This window comes from Rhinolophus hipposideros (assembly GCF_964194185.1).
Source record: "Rhinolophus hipposideros genome assembly, chromosome: 12".
NCBI lineage: Eukaryota > Metazoa > Chordata > Mammalia > Chiroptera > Rhinolophidae > Rhinolophus > Rhinolophus hipposideros.
In genome coordinates this window covers 77,502,612-77,528,031 of record NC_138058.1, presented here as the reverse complement: position 1 = coordinate 77,528,031, position 25,420 = coordinate 77,502,612, and the positions used below count along the sequence as shown (strand labels likewise).

At 49.2% G+C, this 25,420-nt stretch overlaps 2 protein-coding genes across 4 annotated transcripts; one reads left to right on the top strand and one right to left on the bottom strand.

Moving 5' to 3' along the window:
- Positions 1–286: 286 nt before the first annotated feature.
- ACP1 (acid phosphatase 1) lies at positions 287–17,548 on the top strand. Of its 3 annotated transcripts, none has more exons than XM_081068140.1 (6): positions 287–485; positions 6,094–6,167; positions 6,254–6,367; positions 12,909–12,970; positions 15,066–15,171; positions 15,291–17,548. In XM_081068140.1, the coding sequence occupies exons 1-6, from the start codon at positions 443–445 to the stop codon at positions 15,366–15,368; spliced, it is 477 nt and encodes a 158-aa protein (XP_080924266.1). In that variant the 5' UTR covers positions 287–442; the 3' UTR covers positions 15,369–17,548. The 3 variants fall into 3 exon arrangements, with proteins under 3 accessions (XP_080924266.1, XP_080924267.1, XP_080924268.1); XM_081068141.1 differs by lacking the exon at positions 6,254–6,367 and adding an exon at positions 6,411–6,524 and having other exon boundaries at positions 366–485; XM_081068142.1 differs by having other exon boundaries at positions 427–2,080.
- Positions 17,515–25,420, bottom strand: ALKAL2 (ALK and LTK ligand 2). The gene is made up of 6 exons (XM_081068143.1): positions 25,243–25,420; positions 24,402–24,730; positions 23,248–23,301; positions 23,077–23,157; positions 20,976–21,041; positions 17,515–18,082 (listed from the first exon to the last, which is right to left on the bottom strand). The coding sequence occupies exons 2-5, from the start codon at positions 24,658–24,660 to the stop codon at positions 20,977–20,979; spliced, it is 459 nt and encodes a 152-aa protein (XP_080924269.1). The 5' UTR covers positions 24,661–24,730; positions 25,243–25,420; the 3' UTR covers positions 17,515–18,082; position 20,976.

Below are 25,420 nucleotides of genomic sequence, written 5' to 3'. Positions count from 1 at the left end.
TCGGGCGATCACTGCGCGCTGGGTCCCATCGCCTCAGGGGGCGCCCGGCCACGCCCCCCGTCCCCGGTCGGAACCCCACCCCACCCGCCTTCCAGGTGACTGACGACCCCGCCTCCCCCGGCCCCTCCCGGAAGCGCCGCTCCTGCGCTCCGCGAGCCTCTGGAACCCGCCTCCCGCGTCCCAGCCCCGAAGCCCCTCCCTCCGCCTCCGGGCGCTCCCGGCTCCGCCCCCTCCCGCACCCCTCCCCCATCTCCAGGCTACTCCCGGTCCCGCCCCCCGCTCGCATAGGTGAAACCTGACTGCGCAGGCGCGAGACCGCTGGTTCGCCCGGGGCGGAGCCAAAGTCTGACGGCGCGAGCGCGGGTGGCGTGCTCAGTGCGCAGGCGCTGCGCCAGAAACGTTCCGACGCGGTCAGTAGGCGCCTCTGCGTTTGCGCGGGAAGATGGCGGAGCGGGTCCCCAAGTCGGTGTTGTTCGTGTGTCTGGGTGAGACGGCGCTACTTGCCTGGAGGGTTGGGTGGGCCTCGTGCGCTGCGGACTGCGCCCTGCACCGGAGACGGTGACTGGGAGGAGCCGGGGCCCCGGGCCCCGACGCTGCGCTGGTGTCGCCGCTGGTGTCGCCCCAGTTGTCGCTTGGTGCCGCGTACCCGCCGGGCCCGCTGTGCGAGACCGCTCCCCTCCCCGTCCGCTGCTAGCAGAGCCGGGTCGCCTGTACCTGCTCGGCTCTCTCCGAGAGCCTGGGACCTCTCGCCTTCGCCCAGGCCGCTCGGGTCGGGGTCCCGTCACCCACGCAGCCAGTGCGAAGCGGCGTGTCGGCGCCCGTGCCCCGCGCCCCCGCCCCGCGCCCCCGCCCCACAAGCCGGGGCCCTCCCGTGGCCCCTGCCTGCAGCCCTGTGAGCCCTTGGCGGGCACACCTGAGGCTGCCGGACTGACACCCTGTGTTAGAGCCCCTGATGCGCGGACGCGCGTGACGACGCCTGTAGGTGGGTCTGAGCTGCGGGCAGCTGGAGTGCGGGCTTTGGGTTGTCCAAGCCGCGCCGGAGAGAGCTGCCCCTCCCGACCGCTGGGGCGCCAGCCCACGTGCCGGCGTTGCGCTGCTTCCCGGTACCGTCCAACCCAGGACTCTTTTGCTTCTGAGGATTTCACCCGTTCGCTTCCCTCCTCGACGTAGAGTCCACGTTCCCTTCAGTTTTCAGGGTCCTCCCGGCACCACCGCTCAGGACGGGCCCTCCTGCTCCGGGCGCTTCACGTCTGACGCCGGCATTTCCCGCAGTGACCTTCCCGCTGCCTTTTGTGGCGCGTCCGTCCAGAGACGACAAGTCCAGAGACGACAGGTGGCCGCCTGTGCCCTGTACCCCCCTCTCCTTTCCCTGAGCGCTCCCCCCGGACACTGCCTGCCTCGAGCTTAGCTGCGCCCCAGCGTGTGGGCACCTGCTGCGTCGCCGCGTGGCTCTTCCTGGGCCCCCTTTCCGCATTTTGCCTGGAAAGCCCTCCTCTCAGCTCGGACGCAGTGTCCCTCCTTTTCCCAGGTCCTCTGGGTGGAGGTGCTGGTCCCAGTGATCTTCTGTAGACGCCTTTCGTTACGTGAATGTCACTGGAATTGCTGGATAGCTTGTTGAGAGCACCGCTAGAGTTAGCCATCTTCAGGGCAGTAACTGGCTTATTTTTTTTATTTCCAGCTTTAAGACAGTGTGTGACACTCGCTAGGTATTTGCAGAATTGAATTTCTAGGAGAGGAGAAAAGGGCCATTTCGTCTCACTTTGATATTGCGCATCATTTCTTTCTTTTTTTAATTTTTTTTTTAAATTGGGGACTGTCGGGGAACAGTGTGTTTTTCCAGGGCCCACCAGCTCCAACTCATTGTCCAATCTAGTTGTGGAGGGCGCAGCTCAGCTCCAAGTCCAGTCGCCGTTTTCAATCTTCAGGCGCAGCCCACCTTCCCATGCGTGAATTGAGCTGGCAAGCTTTTTGCTGACAGCTCGTGCTCTCACCAGCTGAGCCATCCGGCTGCAGTGGTCGTCATTTCTTTGTTAAGCTCTCCACTGAAGGCTGACTGACAGAATCAATACATTTATGAAAGGCAAGTCAGGTGCACCACGGTATCTGTTAATGGAACATCTGTGCTTGTATGTTTATCTTTGATACAATTTTGTTTTTTAGCAGTGACTACTACCAGGCACCGTTCTGAGTGCCAGGGAGACAGTAGTGGCAAAAACAGAAAACCACGGCCTTCCCGGGGCTCACACCTTGTCATCAGCAGCCCAGTCACTCGATGATTAGTTTCGATGGTTAGTGTCATGTTGAGAACAGAAAAGCAGGAAAGAGGGGATGGGAATGGAGTGCAGTTTTCAGTATAGGAGGCAGCGACCCCTCACCTACAAGGTGACTTTTGAGCAAAGACTTGAAAGAAGTGAGGACACAAGCCTGGGGTATTGTGGAAAGGCATCCTGGTCCAGAGGGAAGCAGGGAAGATTTTGGAGTCTGCTAGATCCGGTTCAAGAATTGGCATGGGCACAGGGGCCGGGCCTGGTGACCAGCAGACTTTCCCAGCCAGGACCCTCATCTGTACCTGAGGCCTGGAAGACACTTGGAATGACTTTTTTCTGTGCTCTGGGCATCCTGATGGGTACCATTCTCATCAGGAGGGCAGAACTTAATTCCTCGCATACAGTGAGAGCTCTGGGATGGGGTCTGCAAACTCTCTGTGTAAAGAGTCGGAGAGCAAGTATTGTGTGCTGACTGACCACTTAGACGGTTCTTTCACCCTGCCTCCTGTGCTCCCAAAATACTCATGAACCCTGGGATTTCAATTCCATGTAATTTTCTCATGTCACAAGATATTATTCTACTTTTGAGGATTTTTTTTCCATCTATGTAAAAATGTAGAAGTTATCCTTACCTCTGTGGGCTGTGCACAAAGGTGGTGTGTCGTGAGCCATGTTTTTGGACCCCCATTTCAAAGCCTAAGGAGGACAGGTCTAGAGAGGCCATGTGAGGATGGAGCTTACTCTGAACTAGGTTGGTCTTTGGAGGATTTTGAATAGAGGTGGGAACTTAAAAAAAAGTGTTGACATTAGCCTGAGGGGAGACCAGAGCGGGGCTGGTGGAGGTGGTGAGGTGGAGGTGGTGAGTAGTCCAGCTTGTGGGAGACGTGGAGGGGCCATGTGGGAGGCCAGTGGCAGAGAGAGCCTGAACTCCTTTTGGCAAGATTATTAGAAGTGTTTTATGTTTTTGTAAGATAGAGACGTACAGATGAGAGAATGTGCTGCTGCTAATCATGCCACAGCTGGCACAGTTGGAGGTGATAACATACTTTGTCCTACAAAAAAACCGATGTTTACTGAGTGAGTGGTTGGTATGCTGGTGTTGGGCCTCACTGGCTGGGACCGACATCGCCCCTGCCCTTGGAGACTGTGGTGTTTTCTGAGTCTCTGTCCTAGAGACGAAGGTGTTGAATCAGTATATGTTAGACTGCCTAATTTGGAACAAACAGACTTAAGACTTCACAGATTGAACATGTTTCTCTAAAGAAGCCTGAGGATGACATTTTAAGTTTTACAACTTTTCCATAGGTAAAACATGAAGTACTGGGTTTTACTGACACGCTCCATCTTTAGGTAACACATGAATTTGGTGATGTCACTTTTTGAAATCAAGACGTCAAGTGATAGGCAGGTTTCTTATCTGTTGATATTTTAGGTCATGTGACTTCTAATCTTTGTAGCAGTAAAGTTGTTTGATTTTTTTCCTATTTAAACGTACATCTATTAAACACACATCTTGCTGTAAATATAACTATCTGGGGAAAAGTACATGTGGATGAATATGCCTTAACTTCAAGGCAGTGAAAACAGTCCATGGTTTTGTCTTGTGGGAAAACTAAAAAGTTATTTTATAGTTAATTATAATTATTTGTAAAGTGAAACTAGTCTTTTTATTATGTCTTCCGATGCTGAGATATTAGGCATCTATTATTCTAGAGTTCCAAAATAATAACAGTTATTTTAGTTTGGAAAAATGATTGCTCTTAAAAGTATTCCCTGGGGTATATGGTGGCAAGTAAAATGATGATACACCCATGGTAACCTTTCCATAATTAAAATAGTGGGGGTGCTAATACCTGTTTTAAAAATTAGACAAAAATTTAGGATGTGGAGAGGAAAAACTTCACAGCAAAAACTAGCTTCTAGAGGGCTTTCAGGGTTAATTCCTGTCTTCATGTAGAAGTTGAAGAATATTGTTAAGTCAATGAGTTGGTTTACACAATAGCCAATTACCGCGTTTCCCCGAAAGTAAGACCTACCCCGAAAATGAGCCCTAGTAGAGATTGACAGCCAGACAGACACATTTAGTACATTATGACATTGTTCCAGAAGAAGATGACATGACTGTATTTGAATAAATATAGATTGTTGTACATGAAAAAATAAGGCATCCCCTGAAAATATGCCTTAATACGTCTTTTGGGACAAAGATTAATATAAGACCCAGTGTTATTTTCGGGGAAACATGGTAGTTGTTTGTTGTCACAACAGTTTAGAAGATCTGTTGTTTATTGGAAACCAGAAGATTATCAAAGAGTAAAGTCTGTCATCTAGTGCCATCTACTCAGAGTTCTCTTTTCCCTCCCTTCGAGGTCTCTCCCCAGCCCAAACTTCAATTCCGGTCTGTCCCTGGCTATTCCCCATTGGCCTTGGAGGGTCTCCAGCTCTTCCATCCATGGGTATTTCCCTAGCTGGTGCGAAGGGTCTGGTCTGGGTCTGCAGCAGCTTTCTCTCCCCAGGGCCTGGCATAGTGCCTGGCTCGGAAGAGGTGGACACACGAGATAATGCTTGTGGGACAAGTCTCGTCACTCCTCTCCCCAGAACCTTCCGTGTCTTCCCAGGTTAGGGTGCACCCAACCTTGGCCGCAGGTTAGGGTCCTGTTCTCGGGGCCCGCCAGCTCCCATGCATGCATTTACTCTCCGTGCCTGAAGTGGCCTTGCTGCCTCCTCACACAGCCACCCCGACTTTCATGCCCCTTAAATCCTCCTCATCCCTTAAAGATCAGCTCTACTCCCCCTTTTCTTCTGATGAGAAGTTTTCTTATTGTCTTCTTTATGCTTTTTAGAACCTCTTCTGTAGAATGTTGCTCGTCAGTCAGCATTTACTTCCTTGTTCTCATCACTGTAAGCTCTGTAGCTCCTGTAAATGCATTGCTTGGCACATGGTAGAATATTTTGAGAGTATTTCGTGTCTTACTTTTCCCCTGTGTAGTAAGGAATTTGGCCCCACCTGATGACGGGGTGGCCTTTGTCCTGACTTCCTGGGAGGTCACCTCCAAGTCCCTTGAATTCCCTAGTAGCGGGAAGAGTGTCTTGTTCCCCAGGAGGTCCTATACGGGAGGGGCTGAGGAGTGGGTGCCGGACAACCACAGGCTAATAATTCTCTCAGTCATGCCCTTGATGACAGGAGGTGACAGGTCCCCGAGGACCCAAGAGCTTTGGAATTCCTCCGGAATGTGCTCTACACTTTCCAACTTTGGCTGGTTCTGCTTTGTATCTTTTTGTTCTGGTAAAACTGCAATCATAAGCGTAGCGCTTTCCTGAGTTCTGGGTCCTTCTAGAGAATTCCAGAATTGCAGCTGATGCTGGGCTCTGGGAGGTGTGGCAGCTTGGGCCTGTACCCCAACACAGTGGGGGCGCCTGGCTCCAGCACCAGGCGGGGCTTGGCACAGATCTGCAGTGGTGTTTATGTCGGACTGCCATTAACGCCTGCATGTGTTGTCTTACCGTGTGGAATATCCCTGAAAATACACCCAGTAACTCTCGTATTTCAGAAAAATAGGCTGCTTGCAGCCACTTTGTTGATTTCTTGTCATCTGCACTTCAAGCACTTGAACAGTCAGTGTCTCATGATTGAACTTGGGTTTGGCCAGCTGTCCGCCAGAGGGTCTGGCGCCCTGGTGGTGCTCATGTTCGCCTGGCTTTCCTTAGGGCAGTGTCACTGTGGTCGGGCGTGTGAAGTGGTTGGCAGCTCACACCAGAATGCAAGTCAGCCTCTGCCCTTCCCTCAGGCCTGACGCTCACTTTCTACCCTCCCCCCTTTCTTAAGGTAACATCTGTCGATCACCCATTGCAGAAGCAGTTTTCAGAAAACTTGTCACTGATCAAAACATTTCCGATGCTGTAAGTACCGTTCACTGTCTTGAAAGGCAAACCTGCATTCCTTTGGGGCAGGAAACTGCGAAAAAACGTCTTTTCTTCTCCCACAGTGGAGGATAGACAGTGCGGCCACGTCCACGTATGAGATCGGGAATCCTCCTGACTACCGAGGGCAGAACTGCATGAAGAAGCATGGCGTCCCCATGAGCCACGTCGCCCGGCAGGTACGGTGCCTCACGCGAAGGTGCTCGTGTGTTTGTGTTGCAGTGGACCGTGGACAGCAGTGCTGTTTCTGACTGGAACGTGGGCCGGTCACCAGATCCGAGAGCTGTGAGCTGCCTGAGAAACCATGGCATTGACACAGCCCATAAAGCCAGACAGGTAGACGAGCCCTTGCTTCATTCTAATACGTAGAGTCCTAACTTGGTATGTGGTGACACGCTTGCCCAGGCATCCCTATTGTGTGTTTACCAGGCGTCCCTATTGTGCGTTTACTTATGGTCCGTTTACCTGCCCCTGGGACCTGCTTAGTTTCACCCCTGGTTCCACGGTCCTGACAGACAGTGGGGGTCTTGGAATTTCCTTACTACAATGCACGTAATTACATACTTTGGGGCGGCAAGAGCATGGCTGAGAACTCACCTCTGTATTTCTCTCTGTGTGGTCTCGAATACTGGGACCACCATGACCAGTCTGCTGCCATACGAGCTGGCTGCTAGGACAGTGCCGTGTGACACATCCAGGCACACTTGTCCATGGTGCCCAGAGGCACTGTTGGCGCCACCCAGCAGGACCGTCTGCCTACTCTGTCCAGTGGGGAGCCCTGGCTGCAGGTGGCCGGTGTGACGGCGGGACTGAATCTTACATTTTCCCGGATTTAAATGGCCATCCGGAGCTGCCCGCACCTTCCTGGGCCGCAGGGCTCCAGCCTCGCATAACCACGGGACACTGAGGTTTTCCTTCAGCATTCCTAGTGGGGACCTCGGGCCCACCGGCTCCACACACAGTGTGTCACTAGGACCATGCCAGGACCTTCCAGAACTACAGGGGCCGGCTTCTAAAGAAATTGGCTCCATTTCTGACACAAAACGCCTCGTACGCTGTTCTGCAGGAACATTTTTACCACTGTGACTGTTTCATGGAGATCAAGTTGGATTTGTTTTTTAAATCTATGGCTTCCTTTTGTATTCAGCCTAAGGAAGCGTACTGGCTTGTAGGCCCAGCATGGCTGTGGGCTGGTGTCAGCATGGGCTGTGTCCAGAGGTGGGCTTTGGGGGCCTTCAAATCAGAAGCTGAATGTCTTGAAAATCAGTTGTCAGATACATTGCACATTGATAGTATGGATGGCACGTGAGAACCATAATTTAGTACTAGTGGTTGAATCAGAACTTTTTGTAAGCCTGGGCAAAGATGCTTTAATCATGGCTATAATGAATCTTGTAAAGCTTTTCAAATTGCTTTGCCATACAGCATTGCATTTGTAATTTTGATCAGCTCAACTTTTATCCTCTCCCTTACTTCACTAGGGAAAGGAGTGGTTGGAGAACCCATTTTGCAGATCAAGAAACTGAGTTCTGGACAGAAAATAAATGACTTATTGAAGGTTACTCAGCTTCAAATGGTAGATCTGGGGTTTGATCACCAGTTTGTTTTAATAAAAACATATCGAGATATGAGCCAGAAAATCCACAAAACAAAATGTCTTAGAAACACTTTTAGTACATTACTGATGACTCAGAAATTAGCAGTGCACACATTGTTTTTGGCTTAGGTAACTTACTCTGAGATATGTGAACTTCTGATTTCTGGCTCTGTCATTAGACTGTGTGTTAACAATTCACTATTTAAATTAACTACTTCAAGGACCTGACCCTTTCTTAAATGGAATTTTCATTGGACAGAAGGTTAAACATTTAATCGTTTGTGCATTCTAATCTCTTCGAGCTTTTGCGTACTTTGCCAGTTTCTTTTTTATATATTTTTTTAAGAATATAGATATCTTTTTAAGGAGTTCTTCAGAATTGTGAGTAGTCATACTTTTACATTTTCTATTTTTTGCCAAGATTGGATGATTTTTTTGTGTACTATTATGTAATAAATGTGCATACTAATGAAGTATTAAATACACGTCATAAAAAAAGCTAGAAACTTTATTTTTTAAGAAAACTTGTAATTACCAGTTTTAGAAGTAGTGTTTCTACAGAATCTTTTTTTTGCCTGTTTCTTTTCCTGTTGCTCTTAAGAAAATTTGCTCAATGATTTTTTTAAAAAAATTCTGAAGCACTGATAAAGTATGTTTTATAAATTAGTATCACATCAGATCTTGAATTTTTTACTCTTGCTAATGTTTACAGGTTTTCTCTTTAGCAGTTGTCCCAATTTGTATGAGAACTATTCTATTGCATTTCGTAAAGTGTTAATTTTCCCAGTACTTTCCACTTGGGTTTAATAAATAAAATGCATTTCGGGTGCTTTTTTCTTTTTAATGAATGCAGTCAGCTCTCTTGAGTAAGTGAACGCTCACGTCCGGTTAGTTCTGTGGAGATGTTTACTTTATCGTACATTCTTTCCTCTTTTCAGTAAACGTCTTTGACGTGTGCACAGATTGTCAGTGTCAGCCCAGTACATTTTTACAGCATGAGCAGCACTGCCCCCTCTGCTCCAGAGGTCACCAATGAAGTGTGTCCTATCGTTCCAGCTTCATGGCAGTGGGTCCTGTAATGTGTAATCTGCCCATCAGCTTCTCTTGGGTTCTCCATAGTGTGCCTTGGGGCCAGGCTTACTCACATTCATGCCGGACTTGGTCATTTCACAGCTGTGCTACACCTTGTGCCCATCCTGCTTTGGTTTCTAGCTTGGGACTCAGTGCTGCTGTGAATGTTTCTGTATGTGTCTCTTCAGGGGACACCAGTGTGCAATTGTCTCAGTTGCACACCTAGCGACTCACACGTGTCAGGGTTGGGAGTACCAGGGCCTAGGATGTTAAGTACTTGTCGAGGGAAAAGCAGAGTAAAATACCGAAGGGGGTTGAATGTGTGGCATTTAGTTTCATTTTGTTTTTTAAATTTATTTTTGAATTATAGTTGTTATAGTATTATATTAGTTTCCAATGTACAGCATAGTAGTGGCCTTTTCTGTGCCTTACGAGGTGATCACCATGAGTCTGGTACCCACCTGGCACCACACACAGTTATTACAGTATCAGTGACTGTATTCCCTCTGCTGTACTTACATCTCCGTGACTTTTATAACTGGCAGTTTGTACTTACTAATCCCTTTCGCTTTTTTCACCCATTTCCCCACCTCCTCCCATCTGGCAACTATCAGTTTTCTGTGTCTATGAGTCTGTTTCTGTTTTGTTTATTCATTTATTTTCTTCTTTAGATTCTACGTATAAGTGAAATCATATGGTTTTTGTCTTTGTCTGACTTAATCCACTTCACATAATACCCTCTAGGTCCCTCCATATTGTCTCAAATGGCAGGATTTCATTCTTTTTATGGCTGAGTAATACTCCATTGTATATATGCACCTCCTCCTCTTTATCCTGTCGTCTGTTGATGGGCACGGGGCTTGCTTCCATATCTTGGCCATTGTAAATAATGCTGCAGTGAACAGAGGGGTGCAGATATGTTTTCGAATTCATGTTTTGGATTTTTTCACGTAAATACTCAGAAGTGGAATTGATGGGTCCTAAGGTAGTTCTATTTTTAATTTTTTGAGGAAGCTCCACACAGTTTTCAGTAGTGGCTGCACCAATCTGCATTCCCACCAGCAGTGCAGGAGGGTTCCCTTCTCTCCACAGCCTCTCCAACACTTGTTGTTTGTTGCTTTACTAATGACGCCATTCTGACAGGTGTGAGGTGGTATCTCATTGTGGTTTTGATTTGCATTTCCCTGATGATTAGTGACGTTGAGCATCTTTTCATAGATCTGCTGACCATGTGCATGTCCTCTTTGGAGAAATGTCTGTTCAGGTCTTTTGCATATTTTTTATGGATTATTATTATTATTTTTTTTTATGTATGAGTTCCTTACATATTTTGGGTATTAATCCCTTATTGGATATATCATTTGCATGTATCTTCTCCCATTCAGTAGGTTGCTTTTCTGTTTTGTTGATTTCCTTTGCAGTGAAAAAACTTTAATTTGATGTAATCCCATTTGTTTATTTTTCCTTTTGTTGCCCTTGCCCCAGGAGACATATCCAAAAATATTCTGCAGGGTGGCCAGTTAGTTCAGTTGGTTAGAGTGCGGTGTTAATAACTTTGCCGGTTTGATCCCCACATAGGCCACCATGAGCTGCGCCCTCCTTAAGAAAAAAAAAAAAAAAAAATTCTGCTAAGACCACTGTCAAAGAGTTTACTGCCTATATTTTTTTCTAGGACTTCTATGGATTTTACTATCTTGCATTTAAGTTTTTAATACATTTTGAGTTTAAATTTGTATATGGTGTAAGAAAGTGGTTTAGTTTAATTTGTTTTCACGTACCCAGTTTTCCCAACACCATTTATTCAAGCGACTGTCTTTACCCCATTGTATAGTTTTGTCTCCTTTGTCATAGATTAATTGATCATATAAGTGAGGGTTTATTTTTGGGCTCTGTAATAAGTGAGGGTTTATTTTTGGGCTCTGTGTTCTTATGTTCATTGATCTGTGTATCTGTTTTTATGTCAATATTATGCTGTTTTGATTACCATAGCCTTAGTATAGTTTGATATCAGGTAGCATGATACCTCCAACTTTGTTCTTCTCAATATTGCTGTGACTATTTGGGGTCTTTTGTGGATCCATATAAATCTTAGGATTATTTGTTGTAGTTCTGTGAAAAATGCCGTTGGTATTTTGGGGTTGAATCTGTATATTGCTTTGGGTAGTATGGACATTTTAACAATGTTAATTCTTTCAATCCATGAGCACAGTATACCCTTCCATTAATTTGTATCTTCAACTTCTGTTTCAGCAAAATGTTCTAGTTTTCCAAGTATGGGTCTTTTACCACCTTGGTTAAATTTATTCCTAGATTTTGGTTTTTTTTTTGTTTTTTTTTTTTGATGACATTATAAATGGGATTGTTTTCTTAATTTGTCTTTCTGGTAGTTTCTTATTGGTGTATAAAAATGCAACCAATTTCTCAATATTAATTTTATATCCTGCTACTTTACTGAATTCAGTTATTCAAATAGTTTTTGGTGGAATCTTCAGGATTCTCTATATAGCATCCTGTCATCTGCAAATAATGACAATTTTACTACTTCCTTTCAATTTGGATGCCTTTTATTTCTTTTTCTTGTCTGATTGCTGTGTAGCTGGGACTTATAGTACTAAGTGGGCATTCTTGTCTTGTTCCGGGTCTTACAGGAAAAGCTTTTAGCTTTTCACCATTTGAGTTTGATGTTAGCTGTGGGTGTGTCATATGTGGCCTTTATTATGTTGAGGTGTGTTCCCTCCATCCCCACTTTGCTGAGAGTTTTATCATAAATGGATGTTGGATTTTGTCAAATGCTTTTTCTGCATCTATTGATATGATCATATGACTTTTTTCCTTGAGTGCAGTAAATCTTTTGTTTATGTGATGTATCACATTCATTGATTTTTGGAAATTGAACCAACCTTGCGTACCAGGAATAAATCCCACTTGGTTGTGGTGTATGATCTTTTTAATGTATTGCTGAATTTGGTTTGCTAATATTTGGTTGAGGATTTTTGCATCTATGTTCTTCAGGGATATTGGCCTGTAATTTTCATTTTTGTAGTGTCTCTGTATGGTTTTGGTATCAGGATAATGGTGGCCTCGTAGAATGTGTTTTGGAGTTTTCCTTCCCTCTTCAGTTTTTTGGAAGAGTTTGAGAAGGATAGATACTAATTCTGCAAATGTTTGGTAATAATACTCACTTGTAAAACCATCTGGTCCAGGACTTTTGTTGGGAGTTTTTTGATTACTGATTCGATTTTGTTAGTAGTAATCAGTCTGTTCAGATTTTCTGTTTCTTCCTGATTCAGTCCTGGAAGATTGCATATTTCTGGGAATTTTATCTATTTCTCCCCGGATGTCCAGTTTTTTTGGCATATAATTATTTCTTGTGTTTCCTTATAATGCTTTGTATTTCTGTGGCGTCGATTGTCACTTTCATTTCTGATTTTGTTTATTTGGTCCCTCTCTTTTTTTCTTGATGAGTTTGGCTAAAAGTTTACCAAATTATGTTTATCTTTTGAAAGAACCTGCTCTTAGTTTCATCGATCTTTATTATTGTTTAGTCTCTATTTCATTTATTTCTGGTCTGATCTTTATTATTCCCTTCTGCTCACTCTGGGCTTTGCTCTTTTTCTAGTTACTTTAGGTGTAAGGTTAGATTGTTTTTTTGAGATTGTTCTTATTCTTGAGATAGTCTATGTTGCTATGAATTTCCTTCCTAGGAATGCTTTTGCTGTGTCCCATAGATTTTGGGTCATTGTTTTTTTCATCTGTGTGACATTTTAATGTGTTAATTGAATTATACATTGTTACTTAGAAATTGAAGATGAAATACAAACTTTGTGTTTACGTATTGTATCATTTTATATTTACAACAGGAACTTTATAATATAAAATTTCTTTGCAATACAATTTTAGGAACTAGGTTAACTCTGTATTCACTTTAAAGTACCCTAAATTTCAATTTTGAGTAACAGGTTTCCATAGAGCAATTCTTTTTCTGCTTTGCATCCTCTAGACTTGATTGGTATAAATATAAACTGTGTTTTTGACTTCTTATTTAATTTTAGGTTACCAAAGAAGACTTTGCCACATTTGATTATATACTATGTATGGATGAAAGCAATCTGAGGTAATCACCTTTTTAAAGGGTATTTCTGTTCAACTCTTATTTCAGTAGTAGGCCAAGTAGTTAGTTGCCCAAAGTGACTTTTTTTATTATCCTAAAGTTTTAATAGATGGTGATCGTTACATACACAGAATTAGTTTTTTTTAAGAATAGTAAGAAATTCAGAAAGTAATTTAGGATTGTCTTAGGGGGTGTATTTACAAAGAAACAGAGCCTTAGAGAAGGGAGAGCTCAGTTAGCCTTAATTTGAAGACCAGCTGGGTGGTGAGAGTTTTATACATGGCCGAGTCTGATTTCCCAGGGTGGTGAGTGGCATGGCTGCAGTGATCCACGGACAATGTCGTGTTTCATTGTGTTTCCCGTCTTACTCCCCCTTTACTGCTGTGCCCCACCCCCCCAAAAAAAGTAGGACCGACAGAAGAGAAAACTTCTTACTCTATTTAAATTGTTGATTGCCTTCATTGTTTAGAAACCAAAAACTGACAGACGAGGGTATTAGACAGAAATGGCCAGCCGTGACACAACCTGTTACGTTCTCTGCAGGCCACAGCACATGGTCCCTAGGTTTGCACTGGTACCCCTCTCGTCAGAGGGACTTGAGGCACAGGGAGGTTGGGGTCTATGCCCAAGTTCACGATGTGATACGTCGGGTGGCATTTTAGCCTGTGCTCTGTGAAGCCTCCCGTGAGCCGCACTTCCCACCGGGCCCTATCGCTTCGTGTGCATTTGAGCCCAGGGGATTTGTTGTATTTGGGCAACAGGGAAGCTGTGTGCCTGTCACAGTGCAGGCACTGTAAACAGTGACGAGAAGACTTTCATGTTGCCTGCCCTCGTGACGTTTACAGTCTGGTGTGGGCTACAGCAATAAAATAACACCTAGTGGAGAAAGACTATGATATAACGCGGTCATGCCAAAACTTAGTGACTACAGTATATTGTACTAGCTTAGAAGGGGGCTCCGGTTAGGTGATCAGATGGACTGTCCCAAGGTGTTCAGTTGTGAGACCTGTCTGCTATGTGCCACTCCTGACACGACAGCTTTTCCTGTGCACTGTGCTTGGAACCATGGCTCGTCCCCCTGCATCGCCTCAGCCCTCTGCACCCGCAGGAAGCTACTGACTGACACTGATGCTGATTCATAACTCTCCCAGGTGTTTGATGAAGAGAAACTATCTGCTTTAGTTAGTTACCTTTGTACACGGGACAGATGGGATGGAACCGCTTGTCTTATGGCTTTGTTAATCAGGACCCTCGTTAAAATACGTAGGTGTTTTACTTTTGTTTTTCAGTTGTGAATGTCTTTGGTTTTCATTTTTCTCACTTACACAGTCGCTTAGGTATTACTCACAGCATTTTATTAGAAAACTTCCTGGTAACGGGATCCACCGGCAGGCTTACTGGGCGCCCTGCACTGTGCACTGTTTCTGGGAGGAGCTGAGCCCGCCCCCCCCCGCGCTCCTTCCTGTTTGCCAGCGCCCCTTGCCGAATGTTGCTGTGAGGCCAGGTTTCCCCTGAGACCAGTGCCTAGCAGGGATTTGCTTACTACCTGGAGGAGCCCTCAAAGTGAGCTCTGGGAAGGCTGCCTCTTGTGGCAGAGTGAAAGCTGGAGGTGGGAGGTGTCTGCGGAGCGGGGCTGCTTCCAGCTGGGGCGGGGGACCTGAGGCCTCAAAGCAGGAAGCTCAGTCACTGAACGGGAACCACCACATGAGATGCTGGAGACAGCTCAGCCGGAGCTGGCCACCCTCCACGACGGAGTTTACAGGCTGTGAGCTCCGTTCTGTCATCTGTTTAGTATCTGACACAGGGTCTTTTTGATTGTCTGTCTCCATATGTCCTTCCTGGGAGAAAGCACTGGTCTTCTCTGGCTTCGGGACGCGTGTTTTGTGTAGTTTGTGGAGAGCCGCTGTTGCAGGAAGAGACAGGAGCCTGTGGCCTAAGCTGCATGGGGGTCATACAGATGTGCCGAGTGTTTGATTTCTTTGTAAATCAGCCACCTTGGCTGGATTTTCATGTGGACATTGCATATAACCCTAGCTAATGTCCCTGTATAACTTGAAACCATAGATCAGGAAACTAAGTTCATGTTTTAATTTTACAGAGACCTGACTAGGAAAAGTAATCAAGTGAAAAACAGCAAAGCTAAAATCGAACTCCTTGGGAGCTATGATCCAGAAAAACGACTTATTATTGAGGACCCCTACTATGTAAGTACAGTTGTAATGCACACGAGCAGATGTGAGCCTTTGGGTCCTGCCTTGGGCGGCGATGGGTCGAGCCTCTCGGGCACCTGGTTAGGTGGCTCTGTCCCTTTTCCTCCTTTCAGGGGAACGACTCCGACTTCGAGACTGTGTACCAGCAGTGTGTGCGGTGCTGCAGGGCCTTCTTGGAGCAGGCCCGCTAGCTGTCCCCCTTCACTGCCCGTCGGGCGAGGGCTGGCGCTGCGACTCCAGCCGACCTGCTGTTTCTGGTCTTAAAACGTAGTTGTAGATGGAAACCAGTTGTTGTGTTTGGCCAAAGAATAAATAAATATCTTGGACTCAGACCATCTGTGGGGCCCGTGAAGTGTTCTTGGACAAGTGGAGCCTCCCTTTCTCCAGTCACAACCAAACCCTGCCACAACCCAGCAGAACGTAACAAGTCAGACATCATGGTGGCCCAGAGTACAGTGTGCTGCCTCTTCCCAACGTCTGTGGATGGCCTGGGGACAAGCAGCGTGTCCCCGACCCCCTCTGTGTGTGCCGGGCCTGTTGTCCAACAGCCTGGACGGGACGTGTGGGCCCCCACACATGCGTGCACATTCACATATTTAAGATAGGACAGAAAGCTTTATGGCATTTGTTTCAGTACCTGGGACTTCCTAGTTTCTGTCTAGTTCATTTCATGGAGAAGTTGTCCTGCTTGCTCCCATTTGAGCCCCTTTCCCTCTGGAGTTTAATTATGTCCAGAAAGAAGGATCTGTGTGTGCTGGTCCATCTGCTGGTCGGTTTGAGGGCGTTTCTGCTTTCGGATGCATATGTAACCCGAGTGTCAAACATGCACTAGCTTAGGTAGAAAAAAATAATGAAAAAGTTGGAAAAAGTGCCTATGTTGGAATGCTTATATATTGATGTTCTTCTATCAGTGCTTAATTTATAGGCGAGCAAAGGTAATTTCTCTGTACTTTGAGATAACTAATTTAAAATTCATATGGCTATATGTCAGAAAAGACTTTTCAGAATAAACGGGGCAAATTATAAAAGTACAACTAAGGTGTAAGTCTGGTGTCTGCCTGCTTTTTTATTGACAAGTGAAGAGCAGTTAGAAAACGATGCCTTTCTCATCCCTTTCAAATGATCTGTGATGTTGTATGCGCATGTTTATCTTCCGTGTTAGGAAGTAAAACGGTGAAAATAAGTTCTTTGCTTTCACTTATAATCATGTCCATTTGTGAAAGAGGTTCGAGGCCCCTGCATCCAGCACCCTAGCCTGACGCCACCGTCAGCGGGGGTGCAGTCTCCTGGGGTGACCCCTGCGTGTCCCAGCTCGTCTTCACCCCCATTCCTGGTTCCTGACCTGAAAGCCTGGCGAGCCCTCAGTCTGGTCAATCCTCGTCGTAACTCTGGGGGGTCAGAAGGGACCGCCTACTGGATGCCTGCTCCTCCTGGGTGCTAGGGACTCCCCGTCCTCAGTATCCTTGGGGTCCCAGGTGGGGGGGGGGGTTTAGTCCTGAACCCAGGTGTTCAGGACTGAAGGATGAGCTGTAGCCGGCCCACCACTGCACTTGTGGTGGTTGGGGGGTCAGCAAGACTGGGGGTGGCTCCTGGAATCCGAGAATCTTACCGTGAAACCTTCCTCGGACATACAGGCACAATTTGAGAGGTAAGGTAGGTTGAGAATTTGATAATAATAAAGAATTGAAAAAAAAAGTTACATAATTAGCCACAAAACGTAGGGTTAAGCAAGAGCACTCCAGAAATTACACCCTGCCCTGGTCATCAGATAATCGTTACTAAGCACAAAGGGGAGATGTTTCTTACATTTTTCTGTTCCTCAATTTTCATAAATGAATCCCTGTAGCTTGTTTTCTTGAATATTTACATTTGTGTCTCTAATATGGATCATCAGACAAACCCTGGGAATCCACTTTGTCGTCATGGCTGTACCCATATGTGTCTTGTGAGCAGACTCACAGCTGAATTCACTTGTCTTTAAATTGGAGCCACTCAGACCCGGTCAGATATACCTATAAAAATCTGCAACAGCTTAGAACTCTGTGGTTCTTTAGTGTTTTCGTGATTACGAAGTCACACAGGCCACTCAGGCACAAGCTTATCTGAAATAGTCACTACAGAATTAGGTTCTAAGACATGTCACCAGTATGTAGTGAGCTCTCCCTTTAAAAATTATTTAATTGTTGATTACAGGAATCCGTAGTCTTCCCGTTGCATTTGTTTATGACTTTCATATTCTCTGACATTCTACCAGTATTATGATCTCTTCACAGATTTGTAAATTGTGAATTCCCAACAACTAACTTGTTAGGAACTAAAAAGTCACTTTGAAGATTTCATTATAACAAACACTTTATTACTTGTGTTTTATTTATAGTATTTACATATTGCACAATGTCTGGGTACTATGTTACATTTATTATACAAAGGACAAATGAAATTAGCCTGGATGTGCTCACAGATTTGCACGCCACTGTCTCCAAAACACGGCTGAAGTTTCTTTTTTAAAATTTTTCATGCACTTCCAAATAATCTGGGAATTTAATTGTAAAAGTAATAAAAATATGAAATCATACCATGTGCTATATGAAAATATAGTTTCAGATCTGTTTATAAACAAATATTCTTTGTGGTTTCACCTAATCAGGAGGGAGGTGCTGTCCTGTCCCAGCGCTCACGTCAGACGTGGATTTTTATGGAATGATGAGTGGCAGGGTCACTGTCAGCTACGCCGGTTTACTGGATATGTCTGCAAATAGTGTCAGCAACATACAAACCACAGGAATTATGGGAGAGTCTGCAAAAATACGTCTCTTGTTCACGGATGTGTATGAAGGTAGTGGGTTCTGTTTTCCTGTTGGTCTCCAAGGCACTTCTCACGGCTCCTTCATCGCTCAACCCACTGCTGAAAAGAGAGGCATGGGCTTCATAAGTCTGCACGCTTTATGGGTTCTGGAAGACCTGTTATATATCCCAGTGGTTATGAGCTAGGGGTCTCAGTGTGCATGTGTATTTCGCTGTGTCCCAAAGAGTGCTGTCTACGTTACTGTGGAAAATAACTTAGTTCTGTCTGCTGTGCTAAAGGGACAAAAGTCGTAAAATTTTTAGAAAGATGAATGATAAATCATAGTCAAGTCTAAAGAATAGTGCTTAGTTTTGGTATGTGTGCTGTCAAATCCTCAGTCATTCAGGCGGCGTGACTTCCAACTTGTGGCAACCCTGGGAAAGCTGAGCGGCCTTAACCTCCGTGTCCACAGGGTCTGCAGTTCCCCGAATGCATGTCGTATGCCCGAACCATTGTACTTTTATCATTTTTCAAAGTGATGATGAATTTCAAGGTCACTAAGATGAGGCTGCACTGTGTAGACTGAGCCGGTACCTGTTTCTTTGGAGACTTTCCAGCACGCAGGCTTTTAACTGAACCTGAGCTGCCCGTCCAGGTGACGCAGTGTGATGGAGGAGACACGTCTGTCCTTGGCCAGAGATCGGTCAGTGAGCTTCAGAAAGGAGGCGCAGGGGTCTCTCTGAAGTCACAAATGGGACAGTCCCTGTGCTCAGACCACCTCAGGCTCAGCCTTTAGCGAGACAGGTTATGGTCTGGACTGGACTGCCACCTCCACGTGACTTAGGACAGAAGGAAGCTGTGGGACGAGGGGATCTGCGGGCACCTGCCACCTTGCTGCAGTGTCTGTTGTGGGCCCTGCCCTCCAGGCTTGCTGGTGCCCCAACCCACCCTGCTGGGTCCAGAGCAGCCCGTCGCGTACATCATGACCAGTTCAGTTGGCTGTGGCAATTTAAAACTGAATTAGAAGTTCATCTTTAAAAAATGTTTGAAATTATTATAGTAATAAATACCTGTTCTAAACTTTACCCATTTCTTGGCCAAAATGCACAGTTACTGACAGTTGTGACAAGTGTGACTACTGAGCATGGGGGCCTTTTGGGAGTGGCCTCCTGTGTCCCCATTCCTTAGTTCTTTGATCTTTAATATGGCGCACTATCTAATTAGAGTCTGACTTGGGTTAGGGTGGAGAAGGGACGCAAGGCCCTCTGATGTCAGTGCCACCCCAGACGTGTGTGCTCCACAGCCAGGACGCCTGTTTTCTGGTGTCCCGTAAGTTCCCAAGTCTGCTGTGCCCACCCGGAGGCGGACGCGGACGCGAGAGCAGAAGCACACTCAGCTGCCTGTAGGTAAGCCCAGTCCCTGACGGTGACACCACCCCTGCGCGCTCGCTGCAGCCATCTGTCTAGGCGTAAGTGCCGGCAGCGGGGACGCAGGCAGCGGGCATAGCCAGAGGGCCTTGTCTCCCGCTTGTGAGCCAGTGGAGCGCCTGGCTCATCTCTGCAAACGTAGGAGCACATGTGAAGGAATGCTGGATGAAAGCAACGTTCTCGTCTGCCTAGCATGTCACCTTGGGAGACGCACACCTATCCATCCATTCAGCACTTTCAAAAGGAAACTCGCGCTCTGTGCCCCGCGGCCATGGCAGAGACTGGACAGTGCGGCTGAGAAGTGACGCGGCCACAGCCCTGCCCAGCATCCCTCGGCTTGGGCATAAACACCCGCTTCCAGGTCACCTGAAGAAAAAGCTCTGTCCTCTGTTAGCCACTCGCTTCACTGAACCCCTCCTGTGGTTCCTCACGACTATGGGGGACTTGTGATGGGGACAAAAAGATGGCAAGGACGGCGCGATGGAGCCGGACACCTCGCCCCGTCCCAGGCAGCCGCTGCCTCCGCCTTCCGCACATTTGCTCCACAGCGCGCATGAGCGTGCCCGCATGCAAGGTCACTGCCTCAGCCACGAACAGGAGACCACAGCAGCCACTAGCAAAGTGACAGTGTGTGTGATACTCCTTTATTCGTGTTTCTGGGATAGCACGTCTTATTAGTGGGGACTTGGCATCTGGCCATGCCCAGGACACACAGCAAGTACAAAATTATGACGTTACAGTTTTGTGACTGAATTTTATGGCATGTGTCAGGAAAATAACTTTCAGTCCATCCATTGACTGCATGACTGATAATTGGTATTTTGTGTTGCATATCGGCCCTCAGGAGGCCAAGGTAAAGTTTGGTTCATAGATTCTTAATGTGCATTTATAATTTTACCCTTGGAAGCTATGGAAAAAAATAACTTAGAAATGTTTAAAGAGGATAGCTGTTCTTGGCTATTTTTCACTTCATGTTGGCACAATAATGAGTTTCAGCGCAAACACTGGCCGGCTCTGTCTATAGAATGTGCGTGGATGTGGTTCGTCAGATGCTCATTTGTGAGCTGTTAGTGACTGAGGGAAAGGCTAAAAGGGTCTCACCGTAACCTGTGCACGAAGCCCTTTGCTCAGTCAGTCAGCGGATGGTCGGCGTTCCTCCGCATGAACACACTGCCAGCCGGTCACAGGAGTGATCCTAGCTGGGCCCTGGGGTCACGCATGGGCCAGTGGGCTGCCCTCTCCTCATGGCCAAGGTTTGGAGATATGTGGAGTGTGATGTCAGCCTTGCTCAAAGTGAGGTTCCTTTAGCCAAAGAATGCCTGTTACCGAGTTTCCCTGAAAATAAGACCTAGCCAGACCATCAGTTCTAATGTGTCTTTTGGAGCAAAAATTAATATAAGACCGGGTCTTATTGTACTAGAATGTAAGACCGGATCTTACATTAATTTTTGCAACAAAAGATGCATGAGAACTGATGGTCCGGCTAGGTTTTATTTTCAGGGAAACAGTGCTCATGTGCATGAATTTTTCGTGCCCAAACGGGACTCCAGTCTGGTGTGTATGGCATTGCGGTTCTGTGGGCTTACCTCACCCCTCCATGCACACGGGACTCACCGCCAGCCGAGTCAGAAGCCTGGCACATCTTTTATAGTCTGGAGTGGAAATAAATCACAGACCTTTGTCAGTTAACAACTCTTAAATAAAAGGTATTTTTAAACAAGCACATCAACTGCTAAAGCCATTTTACTTCTTTAAATATTCTGAATTCCCTAGAAGCAATAAGGAGTCTGCCATCTGCAGTCACAGGCCCTAAGTTGTTGATTTAATAATTTATGGAACTTCTGGGCTTTAGCGTCACACAGCAGAAGTTAAATCACGTGACTGGCAGGCTGTGAGGGAGGCCGGTGCACCCCCGCCCCCCCAGCTGCTCCCGGCCCATTTCTCCGTCCAGGGGCCAGAGCTCTCATGAGAGAAGCTAGTTTTCCTTCAGCCCTCATGAGGCTGAGTCCCCACGTGAGCGACTGTAATGCAGAGCCTCCTGCATTCAAGTCCTGAAGAAAGTGGGCGGCTAGTGCAGCCACGGAGCACAGGGCCTGGTGGGGAAGGGGGCCACAAGCCCGTGCCATGCGAGGTGACGGCCCCTCCCGGTATCTCACACCAGTCCCTGTGTCGCTGCTGTGTCAGGGGCGGCCCCAGCAAACAAGGAGGGTCAGTGGCCTTGGCCGCAAAGGACGTCCCTCAGTGTGACTGTCTGGAAAGGGGCAGCAGCTTGCAAGTCAGTGAAGCTCACTGTTCAAGAGCCACAGGATCCTACTTAAGGACGGAAGGGTTCACACTCCTGAGTGAAAATCTGAGTGGATGAGTAAAGTGGAAACGGGAAATACGGTACACAAGGAGCTAATTCCACCCGTGAGAAAATGCCCTCCCGAGCACTTACAGAATGTGACAGTAAATGCTCACGTGAACCTGGAAGCTGGGGCTTCGAGACTCCTGGTGTTGCTCAGCTGCACCAGTTTTTAGGAGGTGGCTTCCCTAAACAGGTCACATGTGGAGCCAGTGGACTGTGTAAGCTCAGGACGGCCAGAGCTCCCAGAGGTGACCCACTCGGCCTGCACGCTGTCCAGCTCCGCTGTCCACCTGAGGACCTCGCTGTGCCGCGGACTTCCTGCGGCAGGCCTGGGTGGGACGGAATGCCCGGCCTTTCCCGGGCCTGCGCCGTCCATCTCCAGCCGCGGCCTCCGCCACAAACCCCGTCAGTGGCCACTCACCCCTGCGCAGGTCTGTGGCCCCACCTCTGCGATGCCTGACCACCTCAAAGTGCAGTGACCAGGGTCTTGGTGGCATGCGGCTGAGCCCGTGAGCAGGTGGGGCGCACGTGTCCGGACGGGCCTGTGTGGCGTCTGTGATGCCCGCACCACAAGCAGTGCACGTGTTATGTGTCCTCACCCACAAATGGGAGGGTTATAAATCAGGGTCCCAGAGGTCACTTTCAAGTTTAGAATCTACAATCCCAACATAAACATATACCTACACCTAAGCTGTAAAATGAGAAGGTTCTCTGGCCTCAGGAAGCAGATAAATGATCCCCGAGCAGAAGGCTACCCATTTCACAGGAAGGAAATACAGAGTAACATGGTCTAGGGCTCTGGCAGATGTCACTCTACCAAGTAAGTGACTTGTCACCATTGTATGTTTTGTGAAGAGCACAGGCAGCCACTTTGGGGGGAGTAAAGTACATTTGGTTGTGGATAAACCACTGGGCAGTGACAACTGCAACCAAAGGGTCAGTCTGCATTTCTGAGCTGGCCGTGAAGCCGGCAGGAGGACTGACCGGCGATGGGATGCTTGGGGGGCCAGTGATAGTCATGATGGAAAGAAAAGGTGAGGACAACACGAGTGCCATCCTCGCTTCACACCCAGAGCATGGCACTGTCATGTCACGTGAGCAATGCATTTCCTAACGTATTTGATTGTCACAGTTGAACAGGTGCAAACGCAGGCATGAGGCCAGAATCCATGAACAGAATGAGGCTGCGGATGGACGAGTTGGCCAGGTACCCAGTGCATGTACGGGAGTGAGTCTGGCCCAGCTGCGGCAATGGCCTCTGGGCCTGGTGGCCCAGCCCCCGACTCCCGTGTGCGGTGCCTGCTCAGTTTGGTGGGGGCCGGGCTCATGCGGTCACTTACATGCCGGGATGGTGCAGTCTCTGGTGTTGTGGTAGAGCCTGTGGAAGTGTTTGCTGCACTTGGGGCTGAAGTAAAGAGGGCCTGCAACAGGGAGAAGAGACAGGCCGTGAGGGCCGGCAGGGCGATGGCCCTGGGTGCGGGGGAGGGCTGGGCACTGGGCCCCAGACTCACCTGTAAGGTGTTTCAGAAACTTGTCCTTCATCCTTAGGTCTCGAGGAACTATTTCTGTTTAAGGGAATAGAAATTAATTACTGTGTGTTGCCTGAAAGAAGCATTCTTTCATGTCATCTTACGTAAGTGCCGAAGAAATTTACTGGAGAGTGTGGATGACTGACTTGCAGTTGTACATGACACAGTGTGAGCCCCCGTCAGCAGGGACACAGTTTTCTGTCAGTGGTGTTACCTCCACCCAAAGCTCCAGTGTCATGTGGCCTGTGTCTCACTGGGGTGGAGACAGTGACCTGAGGCTACTAGGTGAAGAAAACCGTGTGTGCAGCGGTGGTGGCGCTGGCGGTTTTCGCGGTTAGCTTCCAGTGAGCCAGTCGCTTTCATTTTGAACATCTTAGGAATCAAAAAACACAACGTCTCAAACTTCTAGAAAGAAAACCTGATCCTTCAAACACGAATCGTGTTGCAGGACTTTTCCTGGTATGATTTAGAAAAGGGGTTCAGTGTGTTAAAGCACCTGTAGTGAAAGCTGCAGTGACTGCAGGTGCCCCTTGCAGCCCAGGACCGTCACCTGCGGCGAAAGCCGAGCTGGGGGGCTGCGGGCGCCGGGAAGCCCACTTCCCTCGGTCCGGCCTGGCTTCTGCCTCCACTCAGCGCTCACCGCCGGCCGCCCCAGGACCAGCAGCTTCGTTTGCGCGCGCGGCTCGGAGTTACCTGGACGTCGCCTCAGCCGCGCGGGAGCATCAGCCCCGAGTCTCCGACCCGGGTGTCGGCCGCGGCGCCTCCCGCCTAGTGGCCTGGCCGGGGCTGGCGTGTCGCCTGCTTTCCTGGGAAACTGCCCCGGGCAGGCGCCGCCGTGGGTGGGGCGTGACACTTCCGCCTCTAAAACAGATGACAGTCCTGTGCGGACGCCACCGGCCTAGGGAACGACTGGCGCGTTTGGAAGCGAAGTCCGGCTGCGTGTCCGCGAGGCAGCGTTCAAGGACTTGCTGTTTCCTTCTTTTGACAAAAGGTGTCTTCCTAGTTTTCTGGAGCACCCGCCGTGGACCCGCCCGGTCACAACGCGCGTCCGGGCTCCCGTCCCGTCCCGTCCGGTCCCGTCCCGTCCCGTCCCGTCCCGTCCCGGAGCCCGCGCCCCGGCCGCGCCGCGCACTCACCCGCTCGCTGCTCCTCGGGGAACGGCCGGCGGCCGGCGGCCTCCGCGCGGCCCGGGGCGAAGTGCTGCTGGCCCGGGGGCGGCGGCCGCTTGGACTCGCCCGAGTGGGACTTCCTGAGCTCCTGCAGGAGCTCCACGATGAGCCGCAGCAGGGTCTGCCTGTGCGCCGCGTCCCCGGGCTCCGCCAGCCCCCGGCCCGGCCCCGCCGCGCCCAGCACGAGCAGCAGCCCCAGCAGGAGCGGGCGCCCGGGCCCGCGCATCGTGCGCTCGCTCGCTCGCTCGGTCGGTCGGTCGGCGGGCGAGGAGGCTCCGCGCGCCTGCAGCTCCTCGCTGTGGGGACAGTGGTGGGGACACGAGGGGACAAAGTCGGAGGGCGGCGGGCGGCGCTGCCCAGGCTCCCGGACCCCACGGCCGCGCCTCCGTGCCCGCGACCCGCCACCCCCAGGACCGCGGCCCCCCAGGACCGAGCCCCACCCGGGGAGGCGGGAGCCGGGCCTCCCGTGCGCCCCGAGCGGCGGCCTCGCCCTCCCGCGGCCCGTCCCGCCCCCGCCGCCCCCGGCTTTCGGGAGCCGCTCGTCCGCCGGCTCCTCGGGGCGCCTCGTGGCCGCACGGCTTCCTGGAACCTCCAGCGACCACGCGGAGCCCGCGGCGGGCGGCAGGGGCGCCTCGCACCCGGTCCCTCCGAGGCGTCGCGCGCCCGGGCGGCCACTGCGCCGAAGTTCCCGGCGGCGCCTTTGTGCGACGGTCGCCCCCACCCGGGTCCCCGAAGTCCGCCGTGCAGGCCCCCGGAAGCCCTGGGCGCCGCGCGGCCCGGCAGAGGTCGGGGCCGCCCGCGCACTTACCTGTCGCTGCGCCGGCGCCGCGGGTCCTCGGTCTGGTCTGTCCGCCGCTCCCGCTACTCCATGGCCGGCCGCCTGCGCTGCGCGCCGGAGCCAGTCCAGCCTCGGACCTCGGGGCGGCTCTTATCCCCGCGCCTGCCGACGTCAGGCCGGTCCCGAGGGCTCCGCGCCGGCTTTAATT

Excerpts from the sequence above, each read along its gene's own strand:
- ACP1 (XM_081068140.1), top strand. The coding sequence starts at position 443 with ATGGCGGAGCGGGTCCCCAAGTCGGTGTTGTTCGTGTGTCTGG. Across the intron at positions 12,971-15,065 it reads ATGGATGAAAGCAATCTGAG|AGACCTGACTAGGAAAAGTA; the intron begins GTAATCACCTTT and ends TTAATTTTACAG. Across the intron at positions 15,172-15,290 it reads TTATTGAGGACCCCTACTAT|GGGAACGACTCCGACTTCGA; the intron begins GTAAGTACAGTT and ends TCCTCCTTTCAG.
- ALKAL2 (XM_081068143.1), bottom strand. The coding sequence starts at position 24,660 with ATGCGCGGGCCCGGGCGCCCGCTCCTGCTGGGGCTGCTGCTCGTGCTG. Across the intron at positions 23,158-23,247 it reads GTTTCTGAAACACCTTACAG|GCCCTCTTTACTTCAGCCCC; the intron begins GTGAGTCTGGGG and ends TCCCTGTTGCAG. Across the intron at positions 21,042-23,076 it reads AGACTGCACCATCCCGGCAT|ACTATAAAAGATGTGCCAGG; the intron begins GTAAGTGACCGC and ends TTTCCACTCCAG.